Source organism: Corvus kubaryi, unplaced genomic scaffold (genome assembly GCF_017639235.1).
Source record: "Corvus kubaryi isolate FWS band 111438036 unplaced genomic scaffold, C.kubaryi_AGA036_p1.0 65457, whole genome shotgun sequence".
NCBI lineage: Eukaryota > Metazoa > Chordata > Aves > Passeriformes > Corvidae > Corvus > Corvus kubaryi.
In genome coordinates, this window is record NW_024582015.1 from 11,440 (window position 1) to 28,896 (window position 17,457).

At 38.4% G+C, this 17,457-nt stretch overlaps 1 protein-coding gene across 3 annotated transcripts; it reads left to right on the forward strand.

Moving 5' to 3' along the window:
- The first annotated feature begins 470 nt into the window (after positions 1-470).
- Positions 471-17,077, forward strand: LOC121673488 (TBC1 domain family member 7-like). 3 transcript variants are annotated; one of them, XM_042046822.1, is made up of 9 exons: positions 471-796; positions 1,242-1,365; positions 2,083-2,163; positions 4,971-5,158; positions 6,790-6,927; positions 8,543-8,688; positions 15,879-16,008; positions 16,417-16,506; positions 16,826-16,917. In XM_042046822.1, exons 2-8 carry the CDS (start codon positions 1,254-1,256, stop codon positions 16,459-16,461), a joined length of 840 nt encoding a protein of 279 aa, XP_041902756.1. In that variant the 5' UTR covers positions 471-796; positions 1,242-1,253; the 3' UTR covers positions 16,462-16,506; positions 16,826-16,917. The 3 variants fall into 3 exon arrangements, with proteins under 3 accessions (XP_041902756.1, XP_041902757.1, XP_041902755.1); XM_042046823.1 differs by lacking the exon at positions 16,826-16,917 and having other exon boundaries at positions 16,377-16,430; XM_042046821.1 differs by lacking the exon at positions 16,417-16,506 and having other exon boundaries at positions 474-796; positions 16,826-17,077.
- The last annotated feature ends 380 nt before the right edge of the window (positions 17,078-17,457 follow it).

The following is a 17,457-nucleotide window of genomic DNA, read 5'->3' on the forward strand; positions in this document are numbered from 1 at the left end:
CATACTTGACCATCACAGTCATTTTCATAAGGATAGTGCAGGGCTGGAATGTGTTGCAAGTAATACTTATTTCTTTTTTCTCTGGTTTTGAAGTAATTTGGCCTATCTCAGAAAGCACTAATTCAGTTGTTTGCTGGTTTGTGTTTTGCTGTCTTGTCTTGGCCCTGATCCTACAAAGCACTAAAAGCAGACATAATTTGGAACACAAATAGGCCTGCTAGGTTGTCCTGGTTTGAGACAAATTCGGAATAAAGTCCGAATTTGAATGTCCTCTGGTAGAAAGCAGGTTACAGCCATCCCTCCCCCACCAGGTTCGGGAAGAAATTCCTCGGAGGAAAGTGAAAAAGGGAAAAAACCGATTTATTTAACAAACACGCGGGAAAAAAAAAAATTCTCCAAGTTTTGCTGCTGTCAATGGACATAAAAGTTAAGATTGTTCCTTGTCCTTTGAGTTAGGAAACAGAACTATCTCCTGTTTGCAAGCCTGCAGAGAAGAGAGAATTGATAGTTAGAGGGTTGAACTGAATTGAAATGTCATTTACAGTTGTTAGGACACACAGAGCACTCACTGGAATTTACCTTTGTTTCCACTATGGGGATGAGACATTTACTTGGTTTTAGCGCTGGAATAACAAGCTCAAGGCTGTGGCTGTTACAGCAGCTGGTAACAACATGAACATTTAATTCTTACCTGCAACTTAAGAAGAAACCTACATACCCAGCCTTATTCTTCCTGGTCACCCCTGTGCCACTGAGGCCAGCACTGGCTTGTTCTTGCTTCTGATTACCTTGGCTGGTGAGTATGAAGCTTAATTTTACTTACCTGGGTAACAGTTCTACCTGAGTAGGGTTTTTGTAGTCAAAATTTTGCCAGACTCGTAACTGTAGTTTTTATATTGGTTTTGAAGTACACAGTGTGGTGTAAAGTGTTAAGTGTTTCTCCAGCAATTTTAAAAAAAACTTCTTGAAAATTAGCATAATTTGCTATGTGGATAATTTTTTAAAATCCCTGTGTTTTGTTTGTAAAGTTGGTATCTTTAGACCTTGTTTAGATTAAATTACGTTTGTCATTGTTTATGTTAGTATGTGACAAAAAAAATCCTGGAAGATTTTAATATTCTGTAGGGTTTATTAATACTCTAGAAACTTAGTAAGCTTCTATCAGTGTGCAAAATTACTTGACCTTAAAGCAATAGCAATGTATTCTTGTAAGTCTTCAGAGGAATTAATTGTTTTTCCAGAAGGGATCAGTCATGGCTGACGACTCTCAGAGAAACTTCCGCTCAGTATATTATGAAAAAGTGGGGTTTCGTGGAGTTGAAGAAAAGAAGTCGCTGGAAATTCTGTTAAAAGATGACCGTTTGGGCGAGTTGATTTCACTGTTTCCTCTATTTCTTGGGAGTTGGGGAGGGAGTAATAGAAAATGTTTTCCTGATCTGCTTAATACTCATTTAAGTTTTGCATCTTTATGTAGTAATCTCTCAGTTAGTGCTAGCAGACGTTTCATTTTCAAAGATCTGGAAATCTGATTTTTAATATTATTATGGATTTGTCAGCTTGATTGTTTCTTTTTTCCCCTTCTCTCGTTCTCTGTGCCCAAGAAACTAAAAGCTTTTTAGGGAAAGCAATTTTAATCTGAGAATGCATCGTCTCATGCTGTCAATTCCATCTAACTTCAAAGCAATGAAGATGTTGTTGCTGTTGGTCCCTGAGGAGTGCCACATCTCTAACAGAACAGAAAGATAAATGTTGTCCCTTTAAAAAAGGCCTTAATTGTTTTGACAGTGACACAGTTTAGAAAATGCCTATAAAAATGGCACAGTTTCCTCCTGATGAAACCTGGAGTAGTTTTACTGTAAGTCAGGCCAACGTATGTATTTGTCAAAATTGTTGCACTTAGAGAGCACGGTCTATTCTTGGTTTGAAGCAGTGAAAGTATTTGTTGATAGTAAATGATGGAAGTGGGGATTTCAATCTGCAGCTAAAGTTTGTCATACTTAGCTGGATCAGAGATGCAGACCTATTTATAATTAATCATATCTAAATTTGTCCTGATTTTTTTTCCTTTTTACTTCTTTACAGATGTTGAGAAGCTTTGCACATTTAGTCAGAGGTTTCCTCTTCCATCCATGTATCGTGTACTGGTGTGGAAAGTGCTTCTAGGTATGAAGTATAACATGGAAGGTGCACTTTTTTCTCTTTGGTTTGGGGTTTTTTTTTGTCTTTAAAGGAGTAATGACATGGATTATTCCATACTACCTTGCCTACTGATAGATATTTAGCCTACTTTTGTATCCACCTCAGATATACAATGGCAATTATAAAACAAGTTTTTGAGAACTTTGCTGAAATGTGCCTAGGAGAGTGTGTTTCTGTATTTAACTTTGTAACATTATCCAAGTAAATGTATGAAATGGATTTGAAATGTGGATTATAAGAAGTCATCGATACCTGATAAGATAGTCAGTTGTGTTCCTGAAATAACAGACAGATAAGTTGAAGTAAAGTTGTGATTAATTTTAAACTGCATGAAGCATGGAGTGCATGTTTATTCTAAAGAGAAGCTCATGTTCTGCAGAATCTTGGTTTCTTATGGTTTTGCTTCTGGCTTTGAATTGTATTTGCCATTGCAGAAGATACAAGGCCGAAGACAATTTAATGGTATCCCCAGAAACTGTAAAAACCATAAATAGATGGTATTTTCCTAGAAGTGCACTAGTCAGGTGACTAATTAAAAAGTACAAATGACTTTGCACTAACTGGTTAAGTGCATTGGTTGACTAGATGCAACGTCATGTCCACTTGGAGACAGGAGGGGTTTAAAAAAAATATTAATTTTTTAATTCATTATTTTCCCCCTCCAATTTTCTAAAATTTGAAAGTTGTGGCTTCATGTTCCTGATTATTTGGATTTGTAAGCCTTTTTTTCGGCAAAGGTAGTAAATCAATAGTGCACAGAAGGGGCAAGATCTATTTACAACCCTTGAAGTTCTTGGCGTTGAACTGAGTAGTCCTACTTGATAAAAGCCTCTGCCATTAGGAAGATTATTGTACCCTGGGCACTAGTGAAGTAGTCAGCATCCTTTGAAATATTAGTAGTGGGAAATATAGCATAGGAGTTTTGGGCAAGTGACTCAGTACAGAATCCTTCAGCCAAAATTATAATAGCAAAATACAGTCTCTTTGCAAATTTTTGGCTCACTGCAGAGCCAGAACTTGGGCTGTTTTAGATAAAGGATCTGTGAATCATATGATAACACAAAACACCTTCTGAGTCAACTGCATGGAAACTTATACTGGTTCTTAAAAGTATTTTGTATTTTAAACCCAGAGTGATTCATTTCACAGCATGAAGTTGTCTCAGGGGATCTTTAGGTTGGATATCAGAAAAAGGTCCTTCACCCAGAGCGTGGCTGGGCACTGGAACAGGCTCCTCAGGGAAGTGGTCACAGCACCAAGCCTGACAGAGTTCAAGAAGTGTTTGGACAATGCTCTCAGGCACATGGTGTGATTTTTTGGAGTGGTCCTGTGCAGGGCCAGGAGAGGGACTCAGTGTTCCTTGTGGGTCCTTTCCAACTTGGGATATTCTATGATTTCAAGTATTTGTACTGTCATTCTCTGACATGCCTTGGGTGAACAGAGGTACAGGGGGGCTTTTCTTACGCTGTATTTTGGTGTTAACAGTTGTTAGAAAAGCTGGTATTGAGAAGGACAGTGCAAAATATCTCTTCCCTAAATGATTGGAACCACAGCCCAGTCCATGTCTGGTGAGAGATGTTGCATGTTAATAATTTAAGAAGAGGAAGTCTGTCCTGTCAACAAAACTGTCCCAGACATGTACCAAGGCTTGCTGATGTCCCAGGTGACATGGTGTGTCAGCAATGCCTCTGTTACCTTCCTGTTCAAGGATGACTCATGATGGTTTCCAGGCACCCCTCTGTTGTTTCAGCTTCTTTTTGCCTGCCTAAGGTTGTCCTCTGTGTTTGAGGAGAGCAGCTGGCAGTGTGTACATACAGTTATGATGTTGACTCTCTTTTGGCGTATCGTGGAAGACGTCTTGCTTTGTCCCAGCTTTTGAAATGCAGACAAGTTTGCAGCTGGAAAAGAAAAGATAATTTTTTGTCTGATGTGCTTGTTCCTAAACTCAGCCATTTTGTGGTTTAACACTTGGCAGGAATATTTTTTTCTTTGAAGGAGAGGTAAAAGCAGCAGGCAGCTTGTTTCAGAGCTGACTTTTGAAGAATACTTTGTTCTCATGGGTTTCTATGCTGGGAAGAATTCTGCTCCACTAATGATAGGGAAATGACATTTTTTTGCCTAGGTGTATGTAAGTTTTTATTTCTGTTGCAGGCTGTGACAGTTTTGTCATGAACATCAGTGCATGGCAAGATTGAGTCTTGAGTAAGGGGGAGGATTGAGTGAAATGTTGAGTATCTCTTGTGGAGATGCTGTGTGATTTTCTTTGCCTTTCTACTTAGATATTTCTATTTATTTTAGATTTTTTTTTCTCCCAGGAAACGAGAAAAGATATTAGTGTTGTGCTAAGAAAATAACAGATGTTACTTTGCAAATGAGTATGTGGCATTCTTAAGTTTTAATCTTTAGCTGATTCAACTGATTGATATTGGTTTTTGAATGTCATTTTAGGGAGGATTAATCTGTGATACAGTTGAGTAAAGACTTTTCTGGCAGTAAAGTAATACTGGAGTCTACAGTGTCTTTGTATTAGTTAATTGCATGTATATATTCTCTGTCATCTCAGACAATGTAGAATTTGAGAAAATGAACAGCTAATGTGTATAAAAATTCTGCACTGACTTTGTTTTCAAAATAAATGGAAGCTGGGCACAAATATACAACTAGTACAGTACTGAAAACTAGATAGGTATAAAAAGTAACAAGTAAGAATTCTCCTTACATTGTTTATATTTTTCTTTTAATTATTTTCTTTATTTTATTTTTGTTTTTAGGAATTATTCCTCCTCACCATGAGTCTCATGCTTTGGTGATGAAGTACCGGAAGGAGCAGTACTGGGATATTCACCATGCTCTTCGTGTCATTCGATTTATTAATGATTCTACCCCACAGGTTGATGTTTTTCTCCGCATACATCAACTGGAATCAGGAAAATTGCCTCGAAACATAGCTTTTCCACTGGTCAGTTGTCATTTTAACAGTCTTTTAAATACAGTACTTTATTGAACTTGAAACTATAAACCAGTGAGAAACTGAACTGCATGTCACCCCACAAATGCTTGTAAATAAATCAAGTAAGGTGAATGGAAAACAGAGAAGTACTAGTATAAAATAAGGAATTTTAGTCAAAGTGCTTTTCTCTTTTTCTTCCCCTAAGTACTTACGTAAGATTTCATGCCTTAAAATCTCTTGTGTATTTTGCCTGCTAGGTTTTAAGCCTTTTGTACTCCAGGGCACTTCAGTTTCTTTATAGCACTGAAATAAAAATTACATAATCTCATTGGAGCTCATAGGTTCTTACGTGTCGTGGAACAAGGATAATTCAGAGCCTGTGCAAGCAGTGATTTAAAGCAAGTGGCATAAAATATTTAAATTACTTGTTTCTAAATCTAGACGTTAGTGTACTGTCGTCCTTTTTATCTTGGTCTGAACTGACCTGGGCTTCTGTCAGGTAATGCACTACTCTGCAGTTCAGAGTGTACACCCATGTGGTTAAACAAGGCTGTGTTGTGATGGTAAGTTGGAAGTGTGATGATAAAAACAATGTGTGGTTCTTTTTGTGTAAGCCTCCATGAAATAGGAGATGGTTAAAGGAGCCACAGAGCTTTCTAAGTGGATTTCTTCCTCTAGTTAATGTTAATTTATCCATATTCACTCTAGCCTAGCTTAATTTGTAATTTTTCATCTGTAATCACAAATTTTGACATAAGTACTTAAAGAAAAGTTCAAAATTAAAAAAAAAAGTTAAAGTTAATATGGAAAATACAGTAATATTTTGAAATGGAGGATTACATGCAGCGTTCTCTTGTCAGAGGAGGGAATGTTTTCATACCTTTACCGTTTCCTAGGAAGGTGGCCATCCTACCCTGCAAATTTCCAGCAGAGAATTTTCCTTGGTCTTGGCATGTGATACAGTGGACTGAAGATTCCGCCCTTCTAGAGCAGTATTGCCTTCTGAGCAAGTGTTTTGTCAGTGCATCTCAGAGCTGCTCTCAGGGCTGTGGTGAGGTTTCACAGCGATGGTGTTTAGCAGAGCCACAGTCATTAGCCTTGTAACTCAGGTTTGTTTTGCTGCTGCAGAAAGCATTTGCTCTCTTTTCAGTGCAGTCACTGTCCCCTTAAACTTAGGAGAGGTTACTCTTGATAGTAATGCAGGTGTTTTATTGTAGAGGCAGAGGGAGATAAAGAGATGTCAGAATGATGTAAATATTTTGAAATGTTTGGGTAACAAACAGAAGTCTACCGAGTGTTTTGTGCATCTGAATGCAGAGAGTTCAAGTAGGGGTATGTGTATATTGCAGCAGTCTGTGTGAGAGACATATCCCAGTAGTATTTACGACTCTCCATATACTGAAGTGTGTTTTGGTTTTAAAAGCAAGACAAGTCTTACTTGCTCTGTTTCAATAGATACCTGCCATCATCATGCAGCTGCTGCCCAATGTCTTGTTTAGGAGTGTCAGAACAGCACTTCGTGTACATTGATTCCTGTTTTTTTTTTCCCTGAATAACAGAGAAAAGGAATATATGAATACTTTAAATTAGAATAGTCCAATACTTCTGTGTAGTTCACTTTTTTTGGCTTTGTTTTTCAGGAACCTGAAGATGAAGTGTTTCTTGCTATTGCTCAAGCAATGGAGGAAATGGTGGAGGATCCTATAGAATGCTATTGGCTTGTCAGTTGCTTTGTGAATCAGCTGAACAGCAAGCACAAAGATTCTTTACAACAACTGGTATGGAAAAAACACCTTTGTTTTTTAACTTTTGCGAGGAGAGGCAATCATAGAAAGCATTAATACAGGGAGACAATTGGAACACCAGAGGTGACACCCTTGGATTCTGTTCCACCAGCTGTTTTGAGAATAAGGGAGGAGTGCTTTTTGCAGGCAGGATTGTGCTGTCCTGTCTAATGTAACATTAGAAATTGTTTTTGTTTGCTACATGGTAATCCTCAATTACCTTTTTTTAGGTTGTCTAATGGTTACATTGTATCTAGTTGAATTATATGTCTCACAAATTGGTCACTTAAGAATTTTCTTTAAAGAATTAAAAATGCCAAAAGTTAAGAACATCTTGATGTACATCTGCTACTTTTTAGGCTGCATCTCTGGCACCCATATGCTGCTCATTGGATGATAGACAAAGCACAGTTGTTTTACTTTATAAATGGAGCAGGGTACTCTATCTTTAGAGAAACAGTATATTGCAAATTAGGTTATAATAAAAAGTGGAGTAGTTTCCTTTTAGCACTGATCATTTAAACACCATCGTAGAATATTCATTTTGAATTTCTGTCTTACTGATTTATAAAATTAAAGTTTGATTGTAATGCGTACTTACCAAAATTATGAAAGCTCTTGTAATTCATCAAATAGCCTTAAGAGATAAGGAGCTTTTAGTTAACAATATCCTCTGAGGTAAAAGTATCTAGTACATGTGCACCAGCAATTGCTGAATAGAAATTTGTTGTGGAAAATTATGCCTGCCCTTGTTAATTCTTTTTGAACTAAGAAACAGTTTTTAAACCTACCTCCTGTTTCTGTGAGTGGTACATTCAACTATAGCAGTTCAAAAGGAGCATTTGTAAAGAAGGTGTGTGTTCGTACTATGTGAAGAGTGCCAAGCGTCTCCCTTCCTAGGTTGTTTTGTTGTTTTTTTTTATAATACAAACAATGTACCAAGACTCAGGTGAGAATATGGGCAAAGGAAATGTTTCCTGCCTTTGACAGCTGAAGTCCTTAGCAGTTTGCCTAACTATGACAGAAAGCATAAAGGTACTCAAGAATTTATAATAATGTGTATTGTGTTACATTAAAATTTAAACAAGATGAGAAAATTATCTACTTGTTTATGCTTTAAATACTTCTGGTTTTTAAACAATCAGTGTCCAGCTTTTAATGGGTTGCACAGGGATTTGCTCTCAAAATGGATTTTTTGGGTTTTGCTGCATTGTGTGTAGAATTTTTTTGATGTGTGCTAAGGCGATTAGGTTTGAGGTGCATGAAACTCAATTTTACTTGTGAAGGTAGCAGTAATTAGTGTGTGTTTAATCTCTGCATTGCCTTACGCTCTGAAACACCTCCCTGCAGTAGGGAATACTGCATATCTTGGAAGTTCTGCTAGTGGTCAGCAATTTAAGGAAGCTGAGGTTGTTTCTTTGGTTAAGTACATAATTAGTTAATTGCAAAAGCCAGTAACACCCGTATTTTGGAGCACTTAAAACGATGAAGGTACATTATTTTAATGTTGTTTTATGCCAGTTGAATTTTTAAGGCTTGTCTTACAGTGTGCATTAACTATGAAGGTATTCTGATGTGAGTTATCTAAAATTTTCTAATTCTTTTTCAGCCAAAAATTCTGGAGCAGTATTTGAACATTGAAGATAACAGACTACTGATGCATCTGAAAGCATGTGCTGCAATGAGCAAACTCCCGTACGATCTTTGGTTTAAAAAGTGTTTTGCAGGATGTTTACCTGAGTCCAGTTTACAGAGGCAAGTTCTTTTTCTTTTCTTTCTGTTTGTAACTGCATAGTAATTTCAGCTTTTTGTCATCACTAGCAGGAAAAGAGCTTTCCATACTTTATCTGTAAGATTATGGTGTTAACTTTCTTGCTAACTTGGAAATTATAAAATTGGATTTAATTCCCCTTGTTACTGATGCAAGATAATCAATCTCTGTGTGATCATTTCACCCACTGAAAATAAAAAGAATGGAGCTGAGTATACCAGCTCATTCTGTTAGACACGTAGTGCCTCCTAGGATGTAGAACTCCAAACCCTCTGTCAGTGTTACATAGCTAAATAGTAGTCAGTTTTTGGGCTTTTTAACAAAAATCTGTGCTTAGGGAGTGATTGTAATGCTGTGTTAGTGTTAGATGAAAAAGATTTTGGGAATGTGTACAGGTTTTGCTGGGATAGAGTTAAATTTCTTCAGAGCAGCTGGTATAGGGCTGTGTTTTGGAACACAGGGATATTCTAGTTGCTGCAGAGCAGCGCTTACACAGCATCATTCTGCTCCTCACCAGCAAGGAGGCTGGGGGTGCACAAAGAGGACTGGCTGGGAGGGGACACAGCCTGGACAGCTGACTCCAGCTGACCCTAGGGATATCCGATTTCATGTGGAGTCATGCTCAGCAATTAAGCTGGGGAAGAGGTTGGCAGGTGGGAGCACTTGCTTGGGGACTTGCTGGCCATCAGTTGGGGTGGTGGGCAACTGTTCTCAGTTGCATCGCTTGTCTCAGGTTTTATTTTCCTCTCTTTGTTATGTTTTCCTTCTCTTCCTTACAATTCTTTGAAATTATTACTTCATTTTAATTATGAAACTTTTTTTTCTTCACCCACAAATTTGTTTCTTACGTCTACCCTTCCAATTCTTCCCCCATCCCACTGGGGGGTATATTAAATGGGTGGCTGTCTGGTGCTCATTTGCTGGCTGGGGTTAAACCATGACAGAATGTTTATTTTAAAAATACTAGGGCAACTTTAATATTACAAAATTAATGAAATAGTGGATTATTATCAGGATTCTACAGTTAGAAATAGGATGTTGAGCTTTTAGAAGGGAAAAATCCTTGTGCATGACACTTCACTGAAGGGCTTTTGAAATGAAGCTTGTGTGATTTCTCTAATTCTGCTGCCTGAGAACTCTTGGAAAGCAGGAAATTCAGGCTCAATGTAGAGAAACATCTTTTTGCATTAATAAGAGTTGCTGATAGCTGAACAGGATGTGGCACAAAGAAAACAATGGTGTAATTTTCAGCTGTCTGAAAACTTTGAGAACCAACAATGTTCAAGGGAAGTTTTACTTTGAGGGAATCACAGGATTTCAGTGGCTAAAATAGGAACCTAGCATGGAAACAGTGCTTTGTAAATTGCTTTGTAGAAAATGCTTTTATGGTGGTAAAGTTGGTCATAATCTGAATAGTGGATGCAGTGTGTGTTTGTTTATCTGGGACTTCATGTTCCGTGGAGGAAAGTGGAAAATGGCTGCTTTTAAAAATGTTTTATTTACCCTTATAAGAGTAAGATGATTTTAGGGAACAAGCGGTAAGATTAGAAATCATTCTCTCTGCTCTTGTTGGACCATGGTCTTTGAGGTTCTGTAGGTTTTACTGTTGTCAAGGATTATGCTTGAGAGAAAAACCATTTTGTGAAGGATAGAGACCTTTAGGTGCAACACGATAATTGTTATGTGGCAAGTTCTTCTCATCAAGCACCTATAAGGCTCCAAAATAGTCTTGTCTGTGTAGTGATTGTCTGTGATGGGGTGGTTGAAAGCTTTTAGTACTTCTGTGACTACAGAAATTATGTAAGCATGCATAGTATAGGATGTTTGTTACAGTTTAGAGCTCGTGTGGTTCAGTGTTGCTACTGGATCTTATGGCTGTGGACAAGAGCTGAAAGAGGAATTTGTATCAGAGCAGATTTGCTCTTGGAAGATGAGGGGTTTTTTTAAAATTTCTGTTGAAAATTGAAAATTTTATTGGAGATGTGTCATCCTGATGGTGTAAAAGGAAAAATCTAGATGAAGAATTTTAATTTTGTATTTCATCTTGCCAGAATATTTGGTTTCAAATATCTACCATTTTGAATCAGTTTTATTTATATAAAATATTTTGTCTAACCAGTATACATCTTTAGCATTCCCATATACTATTTTACCTTACTGAAATAGAATATTTTGATTACTTGGAATTTTTTAATACTTTTTTTCCCCCTGGAAAAGGTCAAAATACTGGCTTTTTGTATCACTCTGAAGTAAAAACAAATTTCAGTGTTGGTACTTCTGACGGCAGAACAATCCCTTTTCCCAGCAGTTCTTGTGGGAACATGATGAAAGTGCACTTTTTCTTGGCAGTTTAGGTTTCTGAATTATTCAGTTGTAATCATAATGGCCTTATTCGCTGAGGAAATAACATACTTCATGGGTAGTATGTGACAGATGAACTTAATTAATGCTTGGAGATTTGGTTTGGATTAGGATCTAGGAGCCCCAGTGCTTATCTGAAATGCATCCAAATGTCAGTGTTGGAACTGCTGAGGTTTGAAGGTCTCCAGTTCTCCTGTGAATTTTGCTTACTTTCTTGTCAAGTGAGAGATTATCTGAACACAGTCTTTTATGATCTAACTTATGATTTAGCACTGTACTTCTTAGAGAGGCTGCTTGCTTTCTATGAACTGTAGTCTTTTCTGCCAAGCAGCTTAATCTAAGTTTCATGGGTTTGGTTTTTTGTTTGTTTTCCTCTAAGGTGTACAAGACTTGTATGTGCTGTGCAGAAATTTACCTGATAATGGTGAGATGAAGTTGCACAATGCCAATACCTGACAGGCATTGTCACTCAGTATAAATACTATTCTATAGCACACTTCGAGTTAGACCATAGGTAAAAGTTATGCATCAGTTTAATTTAAACGGGCTTGGAAAATACATTCAGACAGGTTTCATGGGGAGAGTTTTCCTTTGGGCTTATGCAGTGTCTAATACACTTGGCATATTCTGTGATGAGCTTCTTAACAAACTTTAAGAAGTTGTCACATTGGTAGAAGAGAGGAGCAGACTGGCCATTTCAAAGACTCTGTATCCCACCTGGAATATAGACAGGGTGCTCCCTGGGAGATGAACGAGCCTGTAGCACAGGTTTGAGAGGCACAGAAAGGTGTACTTCTCTCTGAGACAGGGAGAGAACTGGATCACGCCTTTGTTTTCATACTCCTCATTGCCCTGTTTGCTTGATTCGTGCAGCAGTGTATCTGTTCATCTGTTTGGTAAGCCCATGAGTGGAAAGCTTTCCAGTGGTGCTGTGTGGGCCCTCAGCTGGAGATCCCTGCTCTTAAAGCTTGGGATCCTGTTTGTGGCTTCAGCTCTACAGGCAAAATGGCACTTTGGCTGCCGGTTTGATCTGCACTGTCACCCCACATGATCCAGCAGAAGCAGTGCAGCTCTGCAGTTTTAATTGTGAATGAGCCAGGCATTTTTTACGGCCTAATGATGCCAATCCCGTATCAGGCCCCTGACTACTGTTGTTTGTACTCTGCACTGAAGGCTTGGCATTAGCTGGGTGGTGTTAGGTTATTAGTCTCTGGCGACTTGCTAGTGGCAAAGTATTTGGTCATTCTCCTGAAATCTTATTACTTCAAACTGGCACTACCACATGTATTAATATAATTTTGTGGTTTTACATCTGTGATCTCCATGCCCTGCATAAATTACATTTAGTTGTCAAAATGTAAGTGATTTCTTAATAGAAACAACAGAAATGTGGAAAATGCCTTAATTTTACTGTGGAGCAGGAGGGCATAAGAATGTACATGTGGGTTGCTACTACAGAGAGACTTAATTCTGTTTGTCTCACTGAGCTGCTTTTCAGGTCTGCAAATGGATGGGCACAAGATCATGATATGAGATCAGGGTGAGATTTCTGTGAGCCTCATCGTGTCCCTCCATGCCCAGTTACCTCTGGAAGGACACTTGAACTGCAGGCAGAGGAGAAAGCGTTGGTTCCTTTTAGGTATCTCTTGCCTGGATATGACTGGAGGACCAGAACCAGGAAATAAAGTTGAGTGTGTTTACCCTGCAGCGTAGGGAAAAGCTGTGACATCAATGGTGATATTTCAGAAAAAGAGAGCAGCAATGCTGGGATGCCTCTTGTGTATTACTGCATTGTAGTGGTGCAGGAAGCTCAGAAAGTGCCTGGAGAATGGCATCCCTTCACACACAGGTGCACACAGAGTGAGGCGTATCTTGTCTACAGAAGAAGCTCAGTGAAAAGTAAATGGTTTCATTTGCATAATCCTTGGCACGCTCTTTGCCTTTATAACTTCCTATTTTTATTTTTCCTTGTGGTTGTCAATACTGCTTCACTGTTCAAGAAACACCTACAAGAGTGTTCCTGTGGTAAATTGAATAGTTGTATTTCATGGAGGATGATAGTCACACAAAACAGTGAATTTCATTCAGAACACGTGTTTATTTTTCTGCATTCCTGATTAGGGCTGTAGGCACAGTTTCATGATATTTCTCTTATACTTTCCCCCTCTCTAAGAGTATCAAAGAATGGGTAAAGAGTTGCAGTCTCTAGCAGTAAACTTGACCTTAAATGATTGCTATTATTCATAGAGTGGAAGCAGGACACCTGTTACCATCAGTAGATTTACAGTGTATAAAGATTGCTGTATGAGAAGAGGATCATCAGAAAATCCGTTTCCTTGAAACTGCTGTGTGTTTTTTCCATTTTTGACACAGTCTATGTTGTTGTTCCTGGCTCTGCTGGTACAGACAAGGTGGTGACTGTTGATCACAGTGTTGCACAGTCATTCCTGATTATTGTCACTGGTGGAGTTGTACTAAGAGTAACAATAGCTGGAAATGTTAAGGGAAAAAATATTGCAGTAGACACAGCTGGTTAGTGCTGACATCTCACTCACTTTTCTGTGCACCATCTTCCAAAATTTGTTAAGGCACTGGTGATTTAGATACTGCATCTGTTTTGCCATTGTTAAAACATTTGTTCTGGAATCAGACTGAATAATGCCGGAAAACAATAGAGTGTTTTCTGAGCATAGCATGTAACCTAATGTAATTATGGAGACTGAAGTCAGAAGGATTGGAAGCAAAATAATGAAAGAAGACTGGATATTTTATAATAGGATGAGTAAGTTTGTTTTCAAATTAACATGAGCTTTAATATGAACTTTAAAAATGATTTCCTGTTTTTGAGATCTGCTACTCTCTATAATTGTCACTCATAATTATAGTTCTGATGCACATGAAATAGATGGAGAAGTTGTTCTTGGGTTCTAAACAGATGTGTTTGTGGAGGAAAATGTTCTAGGAGTAAACAGGGGTGACCTGTACAGTGTTGAACAGAATTGTTGTTTCAGTTTTCTCATGTCCTTGCTTAAAGCTTCCTAGACCTGACTTCAACAGCAGTGTAATATTTGCAGTGATCATTTCTCCTGGGATGCTTGAATCACAAATGAAGCAGTAAGATTTTGATCTTGGATTGTGTGTCGTTCCTGTCCCTGGGGGAATTGTACTAATTGTTTAATCATAGTGAGACAGGGAATTAAAACTAAATTGCAAGGGGGAAAGAAACTGGCTGTGCCTTTTTTTTTCTTTATCTGTCCATGTGGGTTTTTTGTTTCCTTTTACTTTCAGAATAGTGCTGAGGATGTTACACATTCTTTTCCTCCTTTCTTCATTATAAGTTAAAATCTAGTCCTGTGTTTGAGTTTGTGCCTGTTGCCTCAGGTCCCTTCACTGGGCATGGTTGGAAAGAGCCTGGCTCCACCCTTTTTGTACTCTCCCTTCAGGTACTTGTATACATTGATGAGATTCCCCAGATCCCTCTCTTCTCCAGGCTGAGCAGTCCAAGCTCTCTCACCTTTCCTCATAGGAGAGATGCCACGGTCCCTTCATCATCATCATGGCTCTTGGCTGGGGCCTCCCCTCTTAACTCCTTGTGTAAAAGTGTGATCCTACACTTCATTTCAGCTGTCAAAGTTTGTGTTGTGCCTGTGTTTTGCTCTGCTGGCACTCTGGGCTCAAGGGCAAATTCTTCTGAGAGAGGTCATACGAAAATTGGGTTGTCCCTGGAAGGAGCACACCCATAGATCCAAATTTATAGATGGGCCGCCGAAGATGTTTTTCAGTTAGCGTTACTGTATTCAGAAATTACGGAGGATAGTGTGATATTTATTCCCCCATGTTTTTATTTGGAAGGAGAAATACTTTGAACAAGTGCCCAGAAGGGGCAAGAACTGTAATCCTCAGAAACTCTTTTTGACACAGCTCTTAAAATTCAAGAACTAAAAATAATGTGAGCCCATAAAAGCTGCCATCTGACAGATGGTTTCACACTGTTTTGTGTAGTCTTTCATCCTGAGTCTGTTGAGCTGGGCCTGAGAGAGAGCTGCTGGATGAAGAACGATTTCAAATTGTTGCAGGCTGTTTTGGTAGAGATGATCCATTTTAATATTCATCCAAGTTCTGTCGCTGAAGCCTTTGCAGGCCTGCCCTTCAGGTTTTCTTAAAACTGTGAGGTCCAGGTACAGTTTCACATGAGAGGTAGGAGTGCTTAAGTATTTCTGAGAGTGTCTGTGCACAGTGGGATGGATTGGAAGACGTAATAGTTGTTCCTTCTGTCTAATTTAAACATCATGGATTACATCCTGCTGTTAGGTCATAATTGTATCTCATACAGTAATGACCTGGAATATTAACCTGCTTGAGATGTAATAGCTCAGTCTTACATAGCTTTGAATTTTTAGCAAGTTAGCTGTTTGAAGAGTATCTTTATTAAGCATGCTAATGAAGTTAATTTCTTTTTTTTTGCATTAGCAAAAATTCTCACCTTTACTACACGCTGTAGAGTAGTTGTTACAGTCCAGGCTATTAAGCCAAGATTTGCTTTTTGTGCTTGAGCTTGTAAACGGTTCAATTTCTAAACAGCAACACACCGTATCAGTACATACCAATTACTGCTTGCCATCCCTCTGCTCTGTACAGATTGAGGAGTTGATAAAATGTCTTCTATTTATCCTGACCTGAATAATTCAATATGTTGCTTTTCTTCAGAAAAATAATCTGGATAGAGATGGTTGTACAAATGCTGTTCTAGCAGAGAAATAAGCAGATAAGCACTGCAATAATGTTTAGTGATTCCTTTTCACTTTTCTTTCAGAGTTTGGGACAAAGTTATTAGTGGATCCTGCAAGATTCTTGTTTTTGTTGCTGTGGAAATATTATTAACCTTTAAAATGAAGATAATAGCACTGAATACTGCAGAAAAGATCACACAGTTTTTGGAAAATGTAAGTACTCTAATTATGCTTTGCATTACCTTTTATAGCTTATAACTGTTTCAGCCTGAATCGCTTGCCTGCTGCAGATGTGCCAAAGATATTCTTACATTACTGAGAACAGTCTAGCAGTATCAAGGTGAAGGGAGAATGCACAGCAATGAGAATAATAACTTCTTCTATCAGGAGGTAAGGCTTCCATAGAATGAAATGTTTTTTAGGCTTAGGGAATGTATTATCTATGTCTGTACAGAATTAACATTCCTTGTGATACTACAGGGTTTTTCTGTGAAAGTAAGTGCAGGTCAGGTTAGGTTAAGTTTTCTGGAGGTTTCTTAGAAGGGTTGATTTCTGGCAATGTTTTTTGCTTCTTGCCTGAGTGCAAATCTGTAGACTCAAGCAGTGTTCTGTTGACGTGAGCATGGGATCATGAACCTGACCCTGAGCCTTCCTGACACTGAATAGTAACGAGCCATCTCAGCAGGGCTGTAGGGTCCCAGTGTAACCCAGGTGAGTTAAATGAGATACAGTTTGTGGTCATGGATGGCCAGTGTGAGTTATGCCGGGTGTCAGGGATATGGGAACTGTGAGATGCCTGGCTGCTTATCAGCATTTTGGAAATAAAAGCTTTTTGTCCAAAACCTGGCTGTAATATGGTGTGTGCAGGACTGAGGGATGGTGGGATGGGAGGACAGGGAGATGGGATTCTAGTTTTGTTTTCTTTTTTATAAAGAGATAAAATCTAAACTGGAAATTGAAAATCTTTATTTTAAATTAAACAGTCTAAATGGAGTGCCCTGACCAGGCACCTTGCCTTGATCTTTTGTAGATTCCTCAGGACAACACCGACGCCATTGTCAGCAAAGCCGTGGATCTGTGGCGCACGCACTGCGGGACTCCAGCACACTCAGTCTGAGAGCTCTCTTGGCTTGTGACAGCTTGGGAAAAAAAAAAAAAGACTTTTGAAAAGACATTTTACCATCCTAGTGTGATGTTCTTCATTAACCCTTTTGTGTAAAGATGCTATCAAAGCATGGTAACCAATATGTAAATATTTTTCAATAAATACAGGTGGAATGAAGATACTTAGTGGTGGTTGATGATGTCTGAAGTGTTAATTGATCATCCAGCTACAGTATTTTGATTGCACAGTGTGCTCTCTTGCTTTTGCAGAAGTAAACCTAACTCTTGAAGCAAGGTAAATAGATTTACTTGTAATTTTAAGATGTTGCAGTATGCCAGCTTATACTAGATATAACCAGTTACTACCTGGATGTGTTTGTACGGTGAATTTGCTGAATGTCAGCCTGCTGGGTGGTGAACGAGCATGCTTTTGTTAGAAATGTAATTGTACTCTATTAACACTGTAAATTTTCAGGTCAATGAAGCTTCCCAAATCTGAGGTACAGGACATCACAATGACCAGGGTGACATCCTTTTCCGAAGTGTTTTAAAATACTT

What these genes read in the sequence shown, in the direction of transcription:
- LOC121673488 (XM_042046821.1), top strand. Translation starts at nt 1,254, where the DNA reads ATGGCTGACGACTCTCAGAGAAACTTCCGCTCAGTATATTATGAAAAA. An exon ending in AAGATTCTTTACAACAACTG is followed by an intron (nt 6,928 to 8,542) that starts GTATGGAAAAAA and finishes ATTCTTTTTCAG; the next exon opens with CCAAAAATTCTGGAGCAGTA. An exon ending in TCACACAGTTTTTGGAAAAT is followed by an intron (nt 16,009 to 16,825) that starts GTAAGTACTCTA and finishes GATCTTTTGTAG; the next exon opens with ATTCCTCAGGACAACACCGA.